We start from the raw sequence: 13,868 nt of genomic DNA, 5'->3' as shown, positions 1-13,868 counted from the left end.
AGACGTCGACGCTTAACATCCACCAACAGCCCATGTGCACAAAGGAAGTCCGCACCAAGCAGGGCCATTGGCACGCTGGTGGTAACGAACGACCATTGGAAGCGCTGCCCTCCGAACCGCAGTGAGAGGAAACGCTTCCCGAATGTGCGGATGGGTGTTCCGTTGGCGGCGAGCAAAGCGGGGCCCCGGTCCGCGGCTTGCTTGTCGGACGCGGAGGCAGGGAGGACGCTTACCTGCGCTCCCGTGTTGCACAGAAAACGACGACCAGACGAGGTGTCCGTGATGAACAGGAGGCTGCCGGAATGGCCGACGCTCATGGCCGCAAGTGAGCGCCGGCCCGGTCGTTTCCCGACCGGTTGAAAGAACACGGCGGGCGGCACGTTCTAGCCTTGCCGCCGAACCTGGCATGATAGTAGCACCAGGTTTGCGGTGGCCGCGTCGGCCGTGCCGGCAGCGGCGGTGGTGGTGGTGGCGGTGGTAGTGGGCGGGGCGTAGCAGCGGCCACGAGGGAAGCAGGGGGCGCTGTAGCCTCCGCACCGGGATCCACTACGGCAGCACCATACACCGACCACGTGTCGCAGGCCGCGAAAAATTTGTCGGCCTCTCCGGCCAGGGCACGGGGTTCCGTTATATTTGAACTGGCCAGCGCGAGGCGCACCTGTACAGGTAGCTGGCGGAGGAAAAGTGCTCGGAACAGGAAATCCGGGCGCTGGTCTCCAAGAAGGGACAGCATAAAATCCATCCGAACGGACGGTCGTGTGTCGCCGAGGGCGGGAAGGTCCAGGAGGCGGTCGGCGCGTTCGACCTCCGTGAGCCCGAACGTGGCGAGGAGGAGACGTTTGAGTGCCGCGTACTTGTGGTCGCCCGGCGGGCGCCGAAGGATGGACACGACGCGGGCGGCAGTGCCGGGCCCAAGGGCAGCGACCATGTGGTAGTACATGGTCTCGTCCACCGTGATGCCCCGGAGTTGGAATTGAGCTTCGGCCTGCACAAACGAAACGTCGGGTTGCGCTTCCCAGAACTCCGGGAGTTTGACGGCGACGGCGTTGGTAGCCATGGCGCATTCGGGGGTCAGCGACGGCTGAACCAGTCGGGGTCACCAGTGTGGTGCTGTGCACACACAACTCGTTTGCCAAAAAGGTAGGCCACAACGCGTGGTACAAACGAAAGCACTTTATTATAAGCTCGCACATCAGCACTGGGGGGGCTCGACCGCCCGCATATATGTCCCGAGGCCACGCCTTGCCCCCGGGCGTGGCCGGTCGGCCGAAAGGCGGGGCATGAATCTCAGTTCCATGCCCGGACGCTCGCGCCACCCACTGGTGTGCGGAATTATTGATCATTGTGCCCGCCACAACGTCATAATTCGAACAGGGACAATGCTTAGTCTGATCAGTTTGAAATGTATTGAGCGTGATCTATGCAACAATTATATTAGAGAATATAAATTTATGATGTCATTGCTCACGTGGTCTGGCAGCCATATTGGATAAAATAAAATAAAATGTTCAAAAACAGAACAGTTGGCTCGCAACAAGTTGACTGTACAGGGTAAGTATTCTATGAATACCATCTAGTTCAGCAAAGTCTTCAGCCCCGTCAGTCCCCGACGCGAAGGAGGTGGAAAAGTGTGCAGCCTCCCCTCGCTGCAATCGTGTGTGTGTGAGAGTGTGTATTTGTGTGTGTGTGTGTGTGTGTGTGTGTGTGTGTGTGTGTGTGTGTGTGTGTGTGTGTGTGTGTGTGTTTCTAACCACCGTCAAACTTTTATCAGGAAATAAATAATGTACGACACCTGAAATGAAGAAATTATTTTTACTCGGCTATGGCTGTTGCCATGACGCGATGGTGGCATATATTTGAGGGTACCTATGAAGAACAGCCTCACCCCTCTCCATTACGTCATACCTCTCGGGCTGTCGATTTCAAAATGGCTTGAAATGCCTCAGGTAGGTCGGATCACATGGATACCCCGCCCCGATGAAACTATCCATTTGATCGATCCGACGACGTACCTGCGAGGACCACGTGGTGGCGCTACGGTGCAGCTATCCGGCAGATTAAACTGCACAAACTTAGCCTCCATTCTTGTGCACGTTTTAACGATAAATAAAAGGGTGGCGCACCGTTATGAACCTGGCCCTGCTTGCTAACATCACGATGCGCGAACGTGCGAAGTAAAATCCGACCCGACCACCATGGGTGAGCAAAGGTCTGAAGATGGAAAGAGGGACTGGCGGGGTCGACGTGGGAACCACCACGCCGAGCCCGCGTCCATCATCCTCGGTGTGGGCGGCAGCCTATGGCAGGGAAGGCGCAGGGCGGTAGATGGAAAAGACAGGATGGAGGAGGAATAGGAGGGTGGGAGGGAAGAAGAGGAAGAAGAAGAGGAGAGGGATGTCTACGCGGCAATCGGCGCGAGCGCGCGTGAGCCGCAGTCGGGACGCGCGCGCGAGGGTCCGCGAGGAGACGATTCGCACGGATCAGCTTCCTTCGGACCTTCCGTTTCATTAGAGCTTCGCATACGAGGTGCCGTCGACAAGGAACGTGAATATCACCCGCTGGGAGGCCTTTCCTCCTGGAGCTCCGGAGCGGCGTGGCGAGGTCTTCCCCAGAGGTATAACTGGATCATCCGTGAACCCATCATCTCGCTCTCTTGCCCCCAACTCCCCACCCCCAATTTTCAATGGTGTAAATCCACGCCGGTTTACGCAGGATGCTTTTAATTGCGAACGACGGTGCACGTAAAGCACCTGTTTATGAAATGGTAAGCGATGCGTTTCCCAAACTCGAGCGGACTTTTCACTTTCTCATGCATTTCGTTCCGAATGCTGGGTCCGCGTGCCGTGCTGGGACCGAGTGCCGTGCTGGGTCCGCGTGCCGTGCTAGGTACACGTGCCGTGCTGGGTCCGCGTGCCGTGCTGGGTCTGCGTGCCGTGCCGGGTCCGCGTGCCGTGCTGGTTCCGCGTGCCGTGCTCGTCACGTCTCCGTAACAAGTGTCCCAGGTTTCCCTATCTGCGGCCGCCCTGGTGCGTTATCGCGACTTCGCAGAATCCAGTGCTGAATGAAACGGGTGCTGTACCGATGCACTCGGACGGACGAGCGTCGATGCACTCGCTACATCAATTACAGGCGCATAAAGCATCGGCGATGCTTTCCAGCTGCGCGTCGTGCGGAGCGTTTCGTCCTCGCGAGCGCAGTAAATCTGGCGGGAAAGGGTGCGCGATCCCACTGTGCACGTGTTGCGCTTTTCAACCAGTGCGCTCGTAAACTTTGAACCCAATTTGTTCACGAGGTTGTGCGTTTTGACCCCAAATTGTTCACGAGGTCGTGCGCTTTGACCCCAATTTGTTCACGAGGTCGTGCTCTTTGACCCCAATTTGTTCACGAGGTCGTGCACTTTGACCCCAATTTGTTCACGAGGTCGTGCTCTTTGAACCCCATTTGTTCACGAGGTCGTGCGCTTTGAACCCAATTTGTTTATGAAGTCGTGCGCTTTGACCCAAATTTGTTCACGAGGTCGTGCGCTTTGACCCCAATTTGTTCACGACGTCGTGCTCTTTGAACCCCATTTATTCACGAGGTCGTGCACTTTGACCCCAATTTGTTCACGAGGTCGTGCACTTTGACCCCAATTTGTTCACGAGGTCGTACTCTTTGACCCCAATTTGTTCACGAGGTCGTGCTCTTTGACCCCAAATTGTTCATGAGGTCGTGCTCTTTGACCACAAATTGTTAACTAGGTCGTGCTCTTTGACCCCAAATTGTTCACGAGATTGTGCGCTTTGACCACAATTTGTTCATGAGGTCGTACTCTTTGACCCCATATTGTTCACGAGATTGTGCGCTTTGACCACAATTTGTTCATGAGGTCGTGCTCTATGACCCAAAGAAAGTTGTTGACGAGGTCATGCTCTTTGAACCCAATTTGTTCACGAGGTCTTGCGCTTTGACCCCAAATTGTTCACTAGGTCGTGCCCTTTGAACCCAATTTGTTCACGAGGGTGCGCGTGCGTTGAACCCAATTATGCTCTTTGACCCCAAATTGTTCATGAGATCGTGGGCTTTAAAACCAATTGGTTCACAAGGTCATGCGCTTTGAACCCAAATTGTTCACGAGGTTGTGCGCTTTGAACCCAATTTGTTCACGAGGTCGTGCTCTTTGACCCCAATTTGTTCACGAGGTCATGCTCTTTGAACCCAAATTGTTCACGAGGTCATGCTCTTTGAACCTACATTGTTCACGAGGTCGTGCGCTTTGAACCCAATTTGTTCATGAGGTCGTGCACTTTGAATCCAACTTTTTCATGAGGTCATGCTCTTTGAACCCAATTTGTTCACGAGGTCGTGCCCTTTGAACCAAATTCGTTCACGAGGTCGTGCTCTTTGACCCCAATTTGTTCACGAGGTTGTGCGCTTTGAACCCAATTTGTTCACAAGGTTGTGCTCTTTGACCCCAATTTGTTCACGAGGTCATGCTTTTTGAACCCAAATAGTTCACGAGGTCATGCGCTTTGACCCCAAATTGTTCATGAGGTCATGCTCTTTGACCCCATTGACCCCAATCGGTTCATGAGGTCGTGCTCTTTGACCCCAAATTGTTAACGAGGTCGTGCTCTTTGACCCCAAATTGTTCACGAGGTCATGCTCTTTGAAACCAAATTGTTCACGAGGTCGTGCACTTTGACCCCAAATTGTTAATGAGGTCGTGCACTTTGAACCCAATTTGTTCATGAGGTCGTGGGCTTTGAACTTCATTTGTTTCACGAGGTCGTGCACTTTGAACCCAATTTGTTTCATGAGGTTGTGCGCTTTGAACCCAATTTGTTTCACGAGGTCGTGCCCTTTGAACCCAATTTGTTTTATAAGGTCGTGCGATTTTAACCCAATTTGTTTATGAGGCCGTGCTCTTTGACCCCAATTTGTTCACGAGGTCGTGCTCTTTGACCCCAAATTGTTTCACGAGGTTGTGCGCTTTGAACCCAATTTGTTTCACGAGGCCGTGTGCTTTTAACCAGTTTGTTTACGAGGTCGTGCTCTTTTAACCAGTTTGTTCACGAGGCTGAGGGCTTCAAACCACTGTAGTTCACAAGGTCGTGTGCTTTGAAACCGGTTTGTTTATGAGGTCATGCACTTTGACCCCAATCTGTTCATGAGGTCGTGCTCTTTGACCCCAAATTGTTAACGAGGTCATGCTCTTTGACCCCAATTTGTTCATGAGGTCGTGCACTTTGACCCCAATTTGTTCATGAGGTAGGGCTCTTTGACCCTAAATTGTTAATGAGGTCATGTGCTTTGACCCCAAATTGTTCAAGAGGTCGTGCTCTTTGAACCCAATTTGTTCACGAGGTCGTGCGCTTTGACCCCAAATTGTTCATGAGGTCATGCTCTTTGAATCAAATTTGATCACGAGGGTGCGTGTGCGTTGAACCCAATTATGCTCTTTGACCCCCAAATTGTTCATGAGGTCGTGCGCTTTGAACCCAATTTGTTTCACGAGGTCGTGCTCTTTGAACCCAATTTGTTTCACGAGGTCGTGCTCTTTGAACCCAATTTGTTCACGAGGTCATGCTCTTTGACCCTAATTTGTTCACGAGGTCGTGCTCTTTGACCCCAATTTGTTCAAGAGATCGTGCTCTTTGACCCCAATTTGTTCAAGAGGTTGTGCGCTTTGAACCCAATTTGTTTACGAGGTCATTCGGTTTGAACCCAATTTGTTTCACGAGGTCGTGCTCTTTGACCCCAATTTGTTCACGAGGTCGTGCTCTTTGACCCCAATTTGTTCATGAGGTCGTGCTCTTTGACCCCAAATTGTTCATGAGGTCATGCATTTGACCCCATCTTGTACATGACATCGTGCTCTTTGACCCCAATTTGTTCACGAGGTCATGCTCTTTGACCCCAAATTGTTCATGAGGTCATGTGCTTTGACCCCAACTTGTTCATGAGGTCGTGCGCTTTGAACCCAATTTGTTCATGAGGTCATGCACTTTGAACCCAATTTGTTTCACAAGGTCGTGTGCTTTGAACCCAATTTGTTTCACGAGGTTGTGCACTTTGAACCCAATTTGTTTTTTGAGGTTGTGCGCTTTGAACCAAATTTGTTCACGAGGTCGTGCGCTTTGAACCCAATTTGTTTCACGAGGTCATGTGCTTTGACGCCAAATTGTTCACGAGGTCATGCGCTTTGAATCCAATTTGTGCACGAGGTCGTGCGCTTTGAACCCAATTTGTTTACGAGGTCGTGCGCTTTTAACCAGTTTGTTTACGAGGTCGTGCGCTTTTAACCAGTTTGTTCACGAGGCTGAGTGCTTCGAACCACAGTAGTTCACAAGGTCGTGTGCTTTGAAACCGGATTGTTTATGAGGTCGTGTGCTTTGAACCTATTATATTCATGAGGTCGTGCACTTTGAACCTATTTTATTCATGAGGTCTTGCACTTTGAACCTATTTTATTTATAAGGTCGTGCACTTTGAACCTGTTTTATTAATGAGGTCTTGCACTTTGAACCTATTTTATTCATGAGGTCATGCATGTTGAACCTATTTTATTAATGAGGTCATGCACTTTGAACCTATTTTGTTCAGCCTGAGGTCATGCACTTTGAACGTGGTTTGGTCACGGTTTCGCACACTTTGAACCTGGATTGTTCACAAGTTGGTGCAATTTGAAACCTGTTTGCTCATTTTGGTCAGGAAGTCAAGCACTTTGAACCTGCTTTGGTAATGATGTCGTGCACTTTGAACCCGGTTTGTTCATGAGGTCATGCACTTTGAACCCACTTTGGTAATGAGGTCGCGCAAATTGAACCCGGTTTGTAAACGATTTTGTACACTTTGAACCCACTTTGTTCATGAGGTCGTGCAATTTGAACCCAGTTTGTTCACGAGGTCATGCACATTGAATCGGGTTTGTTCACAAGGTCATGCACTTTGAACCTCATTTGTTCACAAGGTCACGCACTTTGAACCAGGTTTGTTACCGATTTTGTGCACTTTGAACCCAGTAGTTTGTTCACGAGGTCATGCACATTGAACCGGGTTTGTTCACGAGGTCATGCACGTTGAGCCGGGTTTGTTCACGAGGTCATGCATGTTGAATCCGGTTTGTTCACCTCATGCACTTTGAACCCAATTTGTTCTTGAGGCCACACACTTTGAACCTGGGTTGTTTATGAGGTCATGCACTTTGAACATGGTTTGTTCACAAGGTCACACACCCTTTGAACCTGGGTTGTTCATGAGGTCATGCACTTTGAACATGGTTTGTTCACAAGGTCACGCACTTTGAACCCAGTTTTTTCTTGAGGTTGTGCAATTTGAACCTGGTTTGTTAAAGATGTTTCGCACTTTGAACCCGGTTTGTTCATGAGGTCACACACTTTGAACCTGGTTTGTTAACTATTTTTCGCACTTTGAAGCTGGTTTGTTCATGAGGTCACGCACTTTGAACCCGGTTTGTTCATGAGGTCAATTACATTGAACCTGGTTTGTTAATGATTTTTCGCACCTTGAACCCGGTTTGTTAACGAATTTTCGCATTTTGAACCTGGTATCTTAACAATGTTTCACACTTTGAACCCGGTTTGTTAACGATTTTTCGCACTATGAACCCAGTTTGTTCATGAGGTCACGCATTTTGAACCTAGGTTGTGCATGAGGTCACACTCTTTGAACCTGGTTTTTTCATGAGGTCACGCACTTTGAACCCGGTTTGTTCATGAGGTCATGCATTTTGAACCCGGTTTGTTAATGATTTTTCACACTTTGGACCCGGTTTGTTTACAATTTTTCGCACTCTGAACCCGGGTTGTTCATTAGGTCACGCACTTTGAAGCCGGTTTGTTCACGAGGTTGTGCACGTTCAATCTGGTTTGTTCACCTTATGCCCTTTGAACCCAGTTTATTCTTGAGGGCGCACACTTTGAACCCGATTTGATCATGAGGTCATGCACTTTGAACCCGGTTTTTTCACAAGGTCACGCACTTTGAACCCAGTTTGTTGAGGTCGTGCAATTTTAACCAGGTTTGTTCACGAGGTCACATAATTTGAACCTGGTTTGTTAGCGATTTTGCGCACTTTGAACCCGGTTTGTTAACGATTTCGTGCACTTTGAACCCGGTTTGTTAACGATTTTGCGCACTTTGAACCTGGTTTGTTAACGATTCCGTGCACTTTGAACCCGGTATGTTAACGATTTTGTGCACTTTGAACCCACTTTGATCATGAGGTCGTGCACTTTGAACCCAGTTTGTTCACAAGGTCGTGCACGTTGAACCGGGTTTGTGCACGAGGCCGTGCACGTTGAATCGGGTTTGTTCACGAGGTCGTGCACGTTAAATCCGGCTTGTTGGCGTCATGCCCATTGAACTCAGTTTGTTCTTGAGGCTGCACACTTTGAACCTGGGTTGTTCATGAGGTCATGCACTTTGAACCTGGTTTGTTCATGAGGTCACGCACTTTGAACCCGGTTTGTTCATGAGGTCATGCACTTTGAACTTGGTTTGTTAATGATTTTCACACTTTGAACCCAGTTTGTCAACGATTTTTCGCACTTTGAACCCAGTTTGTTCATGAGGTCATGCACTTTGAACCCGGTTTGTTTACAATTTTTCGCACTTTCAACCCGGTTTGTTCATTAGGTCATGCACTTTGAACCCAGTTTGTTCATGAGGTCACGCACTTTGAACCTAGTTTGTTAATGATTTTACGTACTTTTAACCCGGTTTGTTAATGATTTTACGTACTTTTAACGCGGTTTGTTAATGATTTTACGTACTTTTAACCCGGTTTATTTACAATTTTTCGCACTTTGAACCCAGTTTGTTCATTAGGTCACGCAGTTTGAACCCAGTTTGTTCATGAGGTCACGCACTTTGAACCTAGTTTGTTAATGATTTCTCGTACTTTTAACCCGGTTTGTTAACGATTTTTCGCAATTTGAACCTGGTTTGTTCACCCCCCCCCCCTTTTTTTTTTTTTACCTGAGGCTCTTGTGCCTGCTTCATTGGCAGGTAAGTATAGCGTTTGTTTGAACCAATCCAGGTAACCCTCCTCGTCACCAATATGCACTTTACTCCATCTGCAACCTGGAAACATCTCTCGACAGCTCATCTCTCTCTATTTTCGCTGTTTATACAATTCCGTGCTGGGTGCATGACACGCCATTCTTTTTGCAAACCGAAGGCAGATTTTGTAATTCCTCCAAAAATGAAACGCTTAATGAAATATTTATTGAGTAAAGCAAGCGAGAGCGGTTGCGGTCTCCTAGATTCGCTTACTAAATCTTGGGAAAGGATTTTCCGTGGCAAGCGATTCCAGGCCGGAAGGTAAGAGTAATGGAGGGGTTCCACCCACGCAGTCCGAGAATCTCCCCCATGTAGCCACCCACTCGTCACCGCACACCTCATCAGAACGTCAATGAACACAACTCGAGGACACCGCAACCCACCCTCGCTTTATATGGAGATCGCGTGGTCTCGGCTCACAATTTCCCTCCAATGTCCCCGTTTGTTCACCTCGCAGATGTGAAGCGGTGCGGACTTGGCAGGAGCGTGTGACCAAGGGTGTGACGTCACAGCCGGTGCATCCCCGGGGTCGAGGCCGGTCGCTCCGTTTGGACCATGCGGGTGCGCGGCGCGGCCCTCCCAGGGACGATGCGCCGCGTCGCGGGCTCCGCCAAACGACCGGACTAGCGTGTCGGAGACCCGTCCGTGCTCCGAGATGATGTCGAGCTCGGGGGTCGCCGGGCACGCGGTCCTCGTGTCGGTGCGCTACCTGCTCGTCTGCTCGGTCGTCACCGCGAGCCCGGAGCACCTGTCCTACTCGCACTCCATCCGCATCGAGGGAGACATCACGTTCGGCGGATTGTTTCCCGTGCACGGAAAAGGCTCCCGCGGCATCCCGTGCGGAGACATAAAAAAGGAAAAGGGTGTGCATCGCCTGGAGGCCATGCTGTACGCCCTCGATCAGATCAATAACGACCCCGACCTCTTGCCGAACATCACGTTGGGCGCGCGCGTGCTCGACACCTGTTCCCGGGACACGCACGCGCTCGAGCAGTCGCTCACCTTCGTGCAGGCGCTCATCGAGAGGGACACGTCGGACGTGCGATGTCACAACGGGGAAGCTCCCGTGTTCGCCAAACCCGAGCGCATCGTCGGTGTGGTCGGAGCCTCTGCGAGTTCGGTCTCCATCATGGTGGCCAACATACTACGCCTCTTCCAGGTAAGTGGTGGAACCTACATCACACCTTGCTTGGAATGTTGCTCGGTTCTGTTTGACATGACCTGTTGTGGTTGGGACTCATTAATGTGTGACATTCACGGTTGTTTAAGTTGTTTCACTTTGGTTCATGTTTTGGTGGAAAGATCCACTTCCACACCTGTATACTGGATTACTGCAGTCACGTGGTGTCGTTCTGAGGTTATAGATTTTATGACGTGCTTGGTGGTTCGAACCTGTGCATATTGTGAAACCCAACATTCGAGTCCATTAATTTTGCTGCTTACCTATTTGTCAATCAAGTCCTGCTTTCTTACCCTAAGCTCCTCCCACCACACCGATTGTACAAGGTGTTTGGCCAAATCGAGGTGTATAGTGTTGAACCTCATTGCACCTCTTCGAACAACTCGTTCGGAAGGTTTAACCTCCTTCGAGACAACTTGTGTTCTCTGCCCCCCACCCACCTGCCTGGACCCCAAATACTCAATCCGTTTAAACAGGCGTGCGGATGGGTGATGTACCTGCGGTTGGTGCAGCGCAGGTATGACGGGCCAAATGGCCTCCTGAGCCGAAGTTCCTTGCGTATCCTTGTGTCCTTTTCCCAGGAGTCCTTACTCTTCCTCTTCTTCCAACTCTTAATTTGAATTCAGCACTTGGTTGTGTTTGCATCACAGATTGGCTGGGGGCGTGGCTTTGACGCCGATGCAGTGCCCCCCACCCCTTGTGGGTTAGAACGGTCATTTGGAATTTATCTAGGATGCCGGCGATAACTCACCTACTCATTGCGAAAAACACCATCCACCTCTTCCATGAGCCTCGACCATGTATCAAAACGAACACCATTAGCGTGTGTGGAGCCGGTCTCGGTCTGGCTGGAGTCCTCCACGCTCGTATCGCTCAGTATTCCCAGGTAATAGACACCTTGATCACTTGTAACCAGATTACCTGTAACATGACCCCGTGCCCGGCGGACCGTGATATTCGTACATAGAGCCCATTGGTTTGACTTTTTTTTCCTTCCCCCACACAATGCAATTCATCATGCAATGAATGTCAAAAGTTTTGTTTCCAAAGTGCAGCAATTTCATGATACTGTAGCTATATCATTATATAAACGGTCCTCCGCACCTGCCACCTGTGAAGCTATACGTGTGAGTTTGTCATCATGATGTCACATCAGAGCGCACACGATATAACTGTCTCATGTTCTCAGTTGTTTGACTCTTCCTCGCCGTTTTTAATGTTAAATCGGATCATTTAACAAAATCACAAACTCTTGCTGGAGTTCTCATTGCCGGGAAGGAGCGAAACGGAAATGCGTTCCAGTCTGAAAATTGGATAATTTTCTAAATGTGAGCTCCACAATTTTAATTACTTTTATTTTATTAATAAATTCCGCTCAACCCCTCATCAATGCTCCCAGATCCCGCCCACCCCTCCTCAATGCTCCCAGATCCCGCCCACCCCTCCTCAATGCTCCCAGATCCCGCCCACCCCTCCTCAATGCTCCCAGATCCCGCCCACCCCTCCTCAATGCTCCCAGATCCCGCCCACCCCTCCTCAATGCTCCCAGATCCCGCCCACCCTCCCCAATGCTCCCAGATCCCGCCCACCCTCCCCAATGCTCCCAGATCCCGCCCACCCTCCCCAATGCTCCCAGATCCCGCCCACCCTCCCCAATGCTCCCAGATCCCGCCCACCCTCCCCAATGCTCCCAGATCCCGCCCACCCTCCCCAATGCTCCCAGATCCCGCCCACCCTCCCCAATGCTCCCAGATCCCGCCCACCCTCCCCAATGCTCCCAGATCCCGCCCACCCTCCCCAATGCTCCCAGATCCAGCCCACCCTCCCCAATGCTCCCAGATCCCGCCCACCCTCCCCAATGCTCCCAGATCCCGCCCACCCTCCCCAATGCTTCCAGATCCCGCCCACCCTCCCCAATGCTCCCAGATCCCGCCCACCCTCCCCAATGCTCCCAGATCCCGCCCATCCTCCCCAATGCTCCCAGATCCTGCCCATCCTCCCCAATGCTCCCAGATCCCGCCCATCCTCCCCAATGCTCCCAGATCCCGCCCACCCTCCCCAATGCTCCCAGATCCCGCCCACCCTCCCCAATGCTCCCAGATCCCGCCCACCCTCCCCAATGCTCCCAGATCCCGCCCACCCTCCGCAATGCTCCCAGATCCCGCCCACCCTCCCCAATGCTCCCTGATCCCGCCCACCCTCCCCAATGCTCCCAGATCCCGCCCACCCTCCCCAATGCTCCCAGATCCCGCCCACCCTCCCCAATGCTCCCAGATCCCGCCCAACCTCCCCAATGCTCCCAGATCCCGCCCACCCTCCCCAATGCTCCCAGATCCCGCCCACCCTCCCCAATGCTCCCAGACCCCGCCCACCCTCCCCAATGCTCCCAGATCCCGCCCACCCTCCCCAATGCTCCCAGATCCCGCCCACCCTCCCCAATGCTCCCAGATCCCGCCCACCCTCCCCAATGCTCCCAGATTCCGCCCACCCTCCCCAATGCTCCCAGATCCCGCACACCCTCCCCAATGCTCCCAGATCCCGCACACCCTCCCCAATGCTCCCAGATCCCGCCCACCCTCCCCAATGCTCCCAGATCCCGCCCACCCTCCCCAATGCTCCCAGATCCCGCCCACCCTCCCCAATGCTCCCAGATCCCGCCCACCCTCCCCAATGCTCCCAGATCCCGCCCACCCTCCCCAATGCTCCCAGATCCCGCCCACCCTCCCCAATGCTCCCAGATCCCGCCCACCCTCCCCAATGCTCCCAGATCCCGCCCACCCCTCCCCAATGCTTCCAGATCCCGCCCACCCCTCCCCAATGCTTCCAGATCCCGCCCACCCCTCCCCAATGCTTCCAGATCCCGCCCACCCCTCCCCAATGCTTCCAGATCCCGCCCACCCCTCCCCAATGCTTCCAGATCCCGCCCACCCCTCCCCAATGCTTCCAGATCCCGCCCACCCCTCCCCAATGCTTCCAGATCCCGCCCACCCCTCCCCAATGCTTCCAGATCCCACCCACCCCTCCACAATGCTCCCAGATCCCGCCCACTCCTCCCCAATGCTCCCAGATCCCGCCCACTCCTCCCCAATGCTCCCAGATCCCGCCCACCCCTCCCCAATGCTCCCAGATCCCGCCCACCCCTCCCCAATGCTCCCAGATCCCGCCCACCCCTCCCCAATGCTCCCAGATCCCGCCCACCCCTCCCCAATGCTCCCAGATCCCGCCCACCCCTCCCCAATGCTCCCAGATCCCGCCCACCCCTCCCCAATGCTTCCAGATCCCGCCCACCCCTCCCCAATGCTCACAGATCCCGCCCACCCTTCCACAATGCTCCCAGATCCCGCACACCCCTCCCCAATGCTCACAGATCCCGCCCACCCCTCCCCAATGCTCCAGATCCCGCCCACCCCTCCCAATGCTCCCAGATCCCGCCCACCCCTCCACAATGCTCCCAGATCGCGCTCACCCCTCCCCAATGCTCAAAGATCCCGCCCACCCCTCCCCAATGCTCCCAGATCTTGCCCACCCCTCCCCAATGCTCCCAGATCTTGCCCACCCCTCCCCAATGCTCCCAGATCACGCCCACCCTTCCACAATGCTCCCAGATCCCGCACACCCCTCC

At 52.7% G+C, this 13,868-nt stretch overlaps 1 protein-coding gene across 1 annotated transcript in view; it reads left to right on the top strand.

Annotated features, from left to right (window-relative positions):
• The first annotated feature begins 2,447 nt into the window (after positions 1-2,447).
• The window catches only part of LOC137425664 (metabotropic glutamate receptor 8), a 574,551-nt gene continuing 563,130 nt past the window's right edge, over positions 2,448-13,868 (top strand). Inside the window, exons 1-2 of the mRNA XM_078776933.1 lie at positions 2,448-2,614; positions 9,524-10,225. Coding sequence (XP_078633059.1) covers positions 9,722-10,225 — 504 coding nt within the window. The 5' untranslated portion in view covers positions 2,448-2,614; positions 9,524-9,721. The remainder of the gene's footprint in view (positions 2,615-9,523; positions 10,226-13,868) is intronic.

The sequence above is a fragment of the Myxine glutinosa genome, chromosome 4 (genome assembly GCF_964187855.1).
Source record: "Myxine glutinosa chromosome 4, kmMyxGlut1.1, whole genome shotgun sequence".
NCBI lineage: Eukaryota > Metazoa > Chordata > Myxini > Myxiniformes > Myxinidae > Myxine > Myxine glutinosa.
The sequence above is the reverse complement of the archived record's forward strand: the minus strand, read 5'-3'. Positions and strand labels throughout refer to the sequence as shown.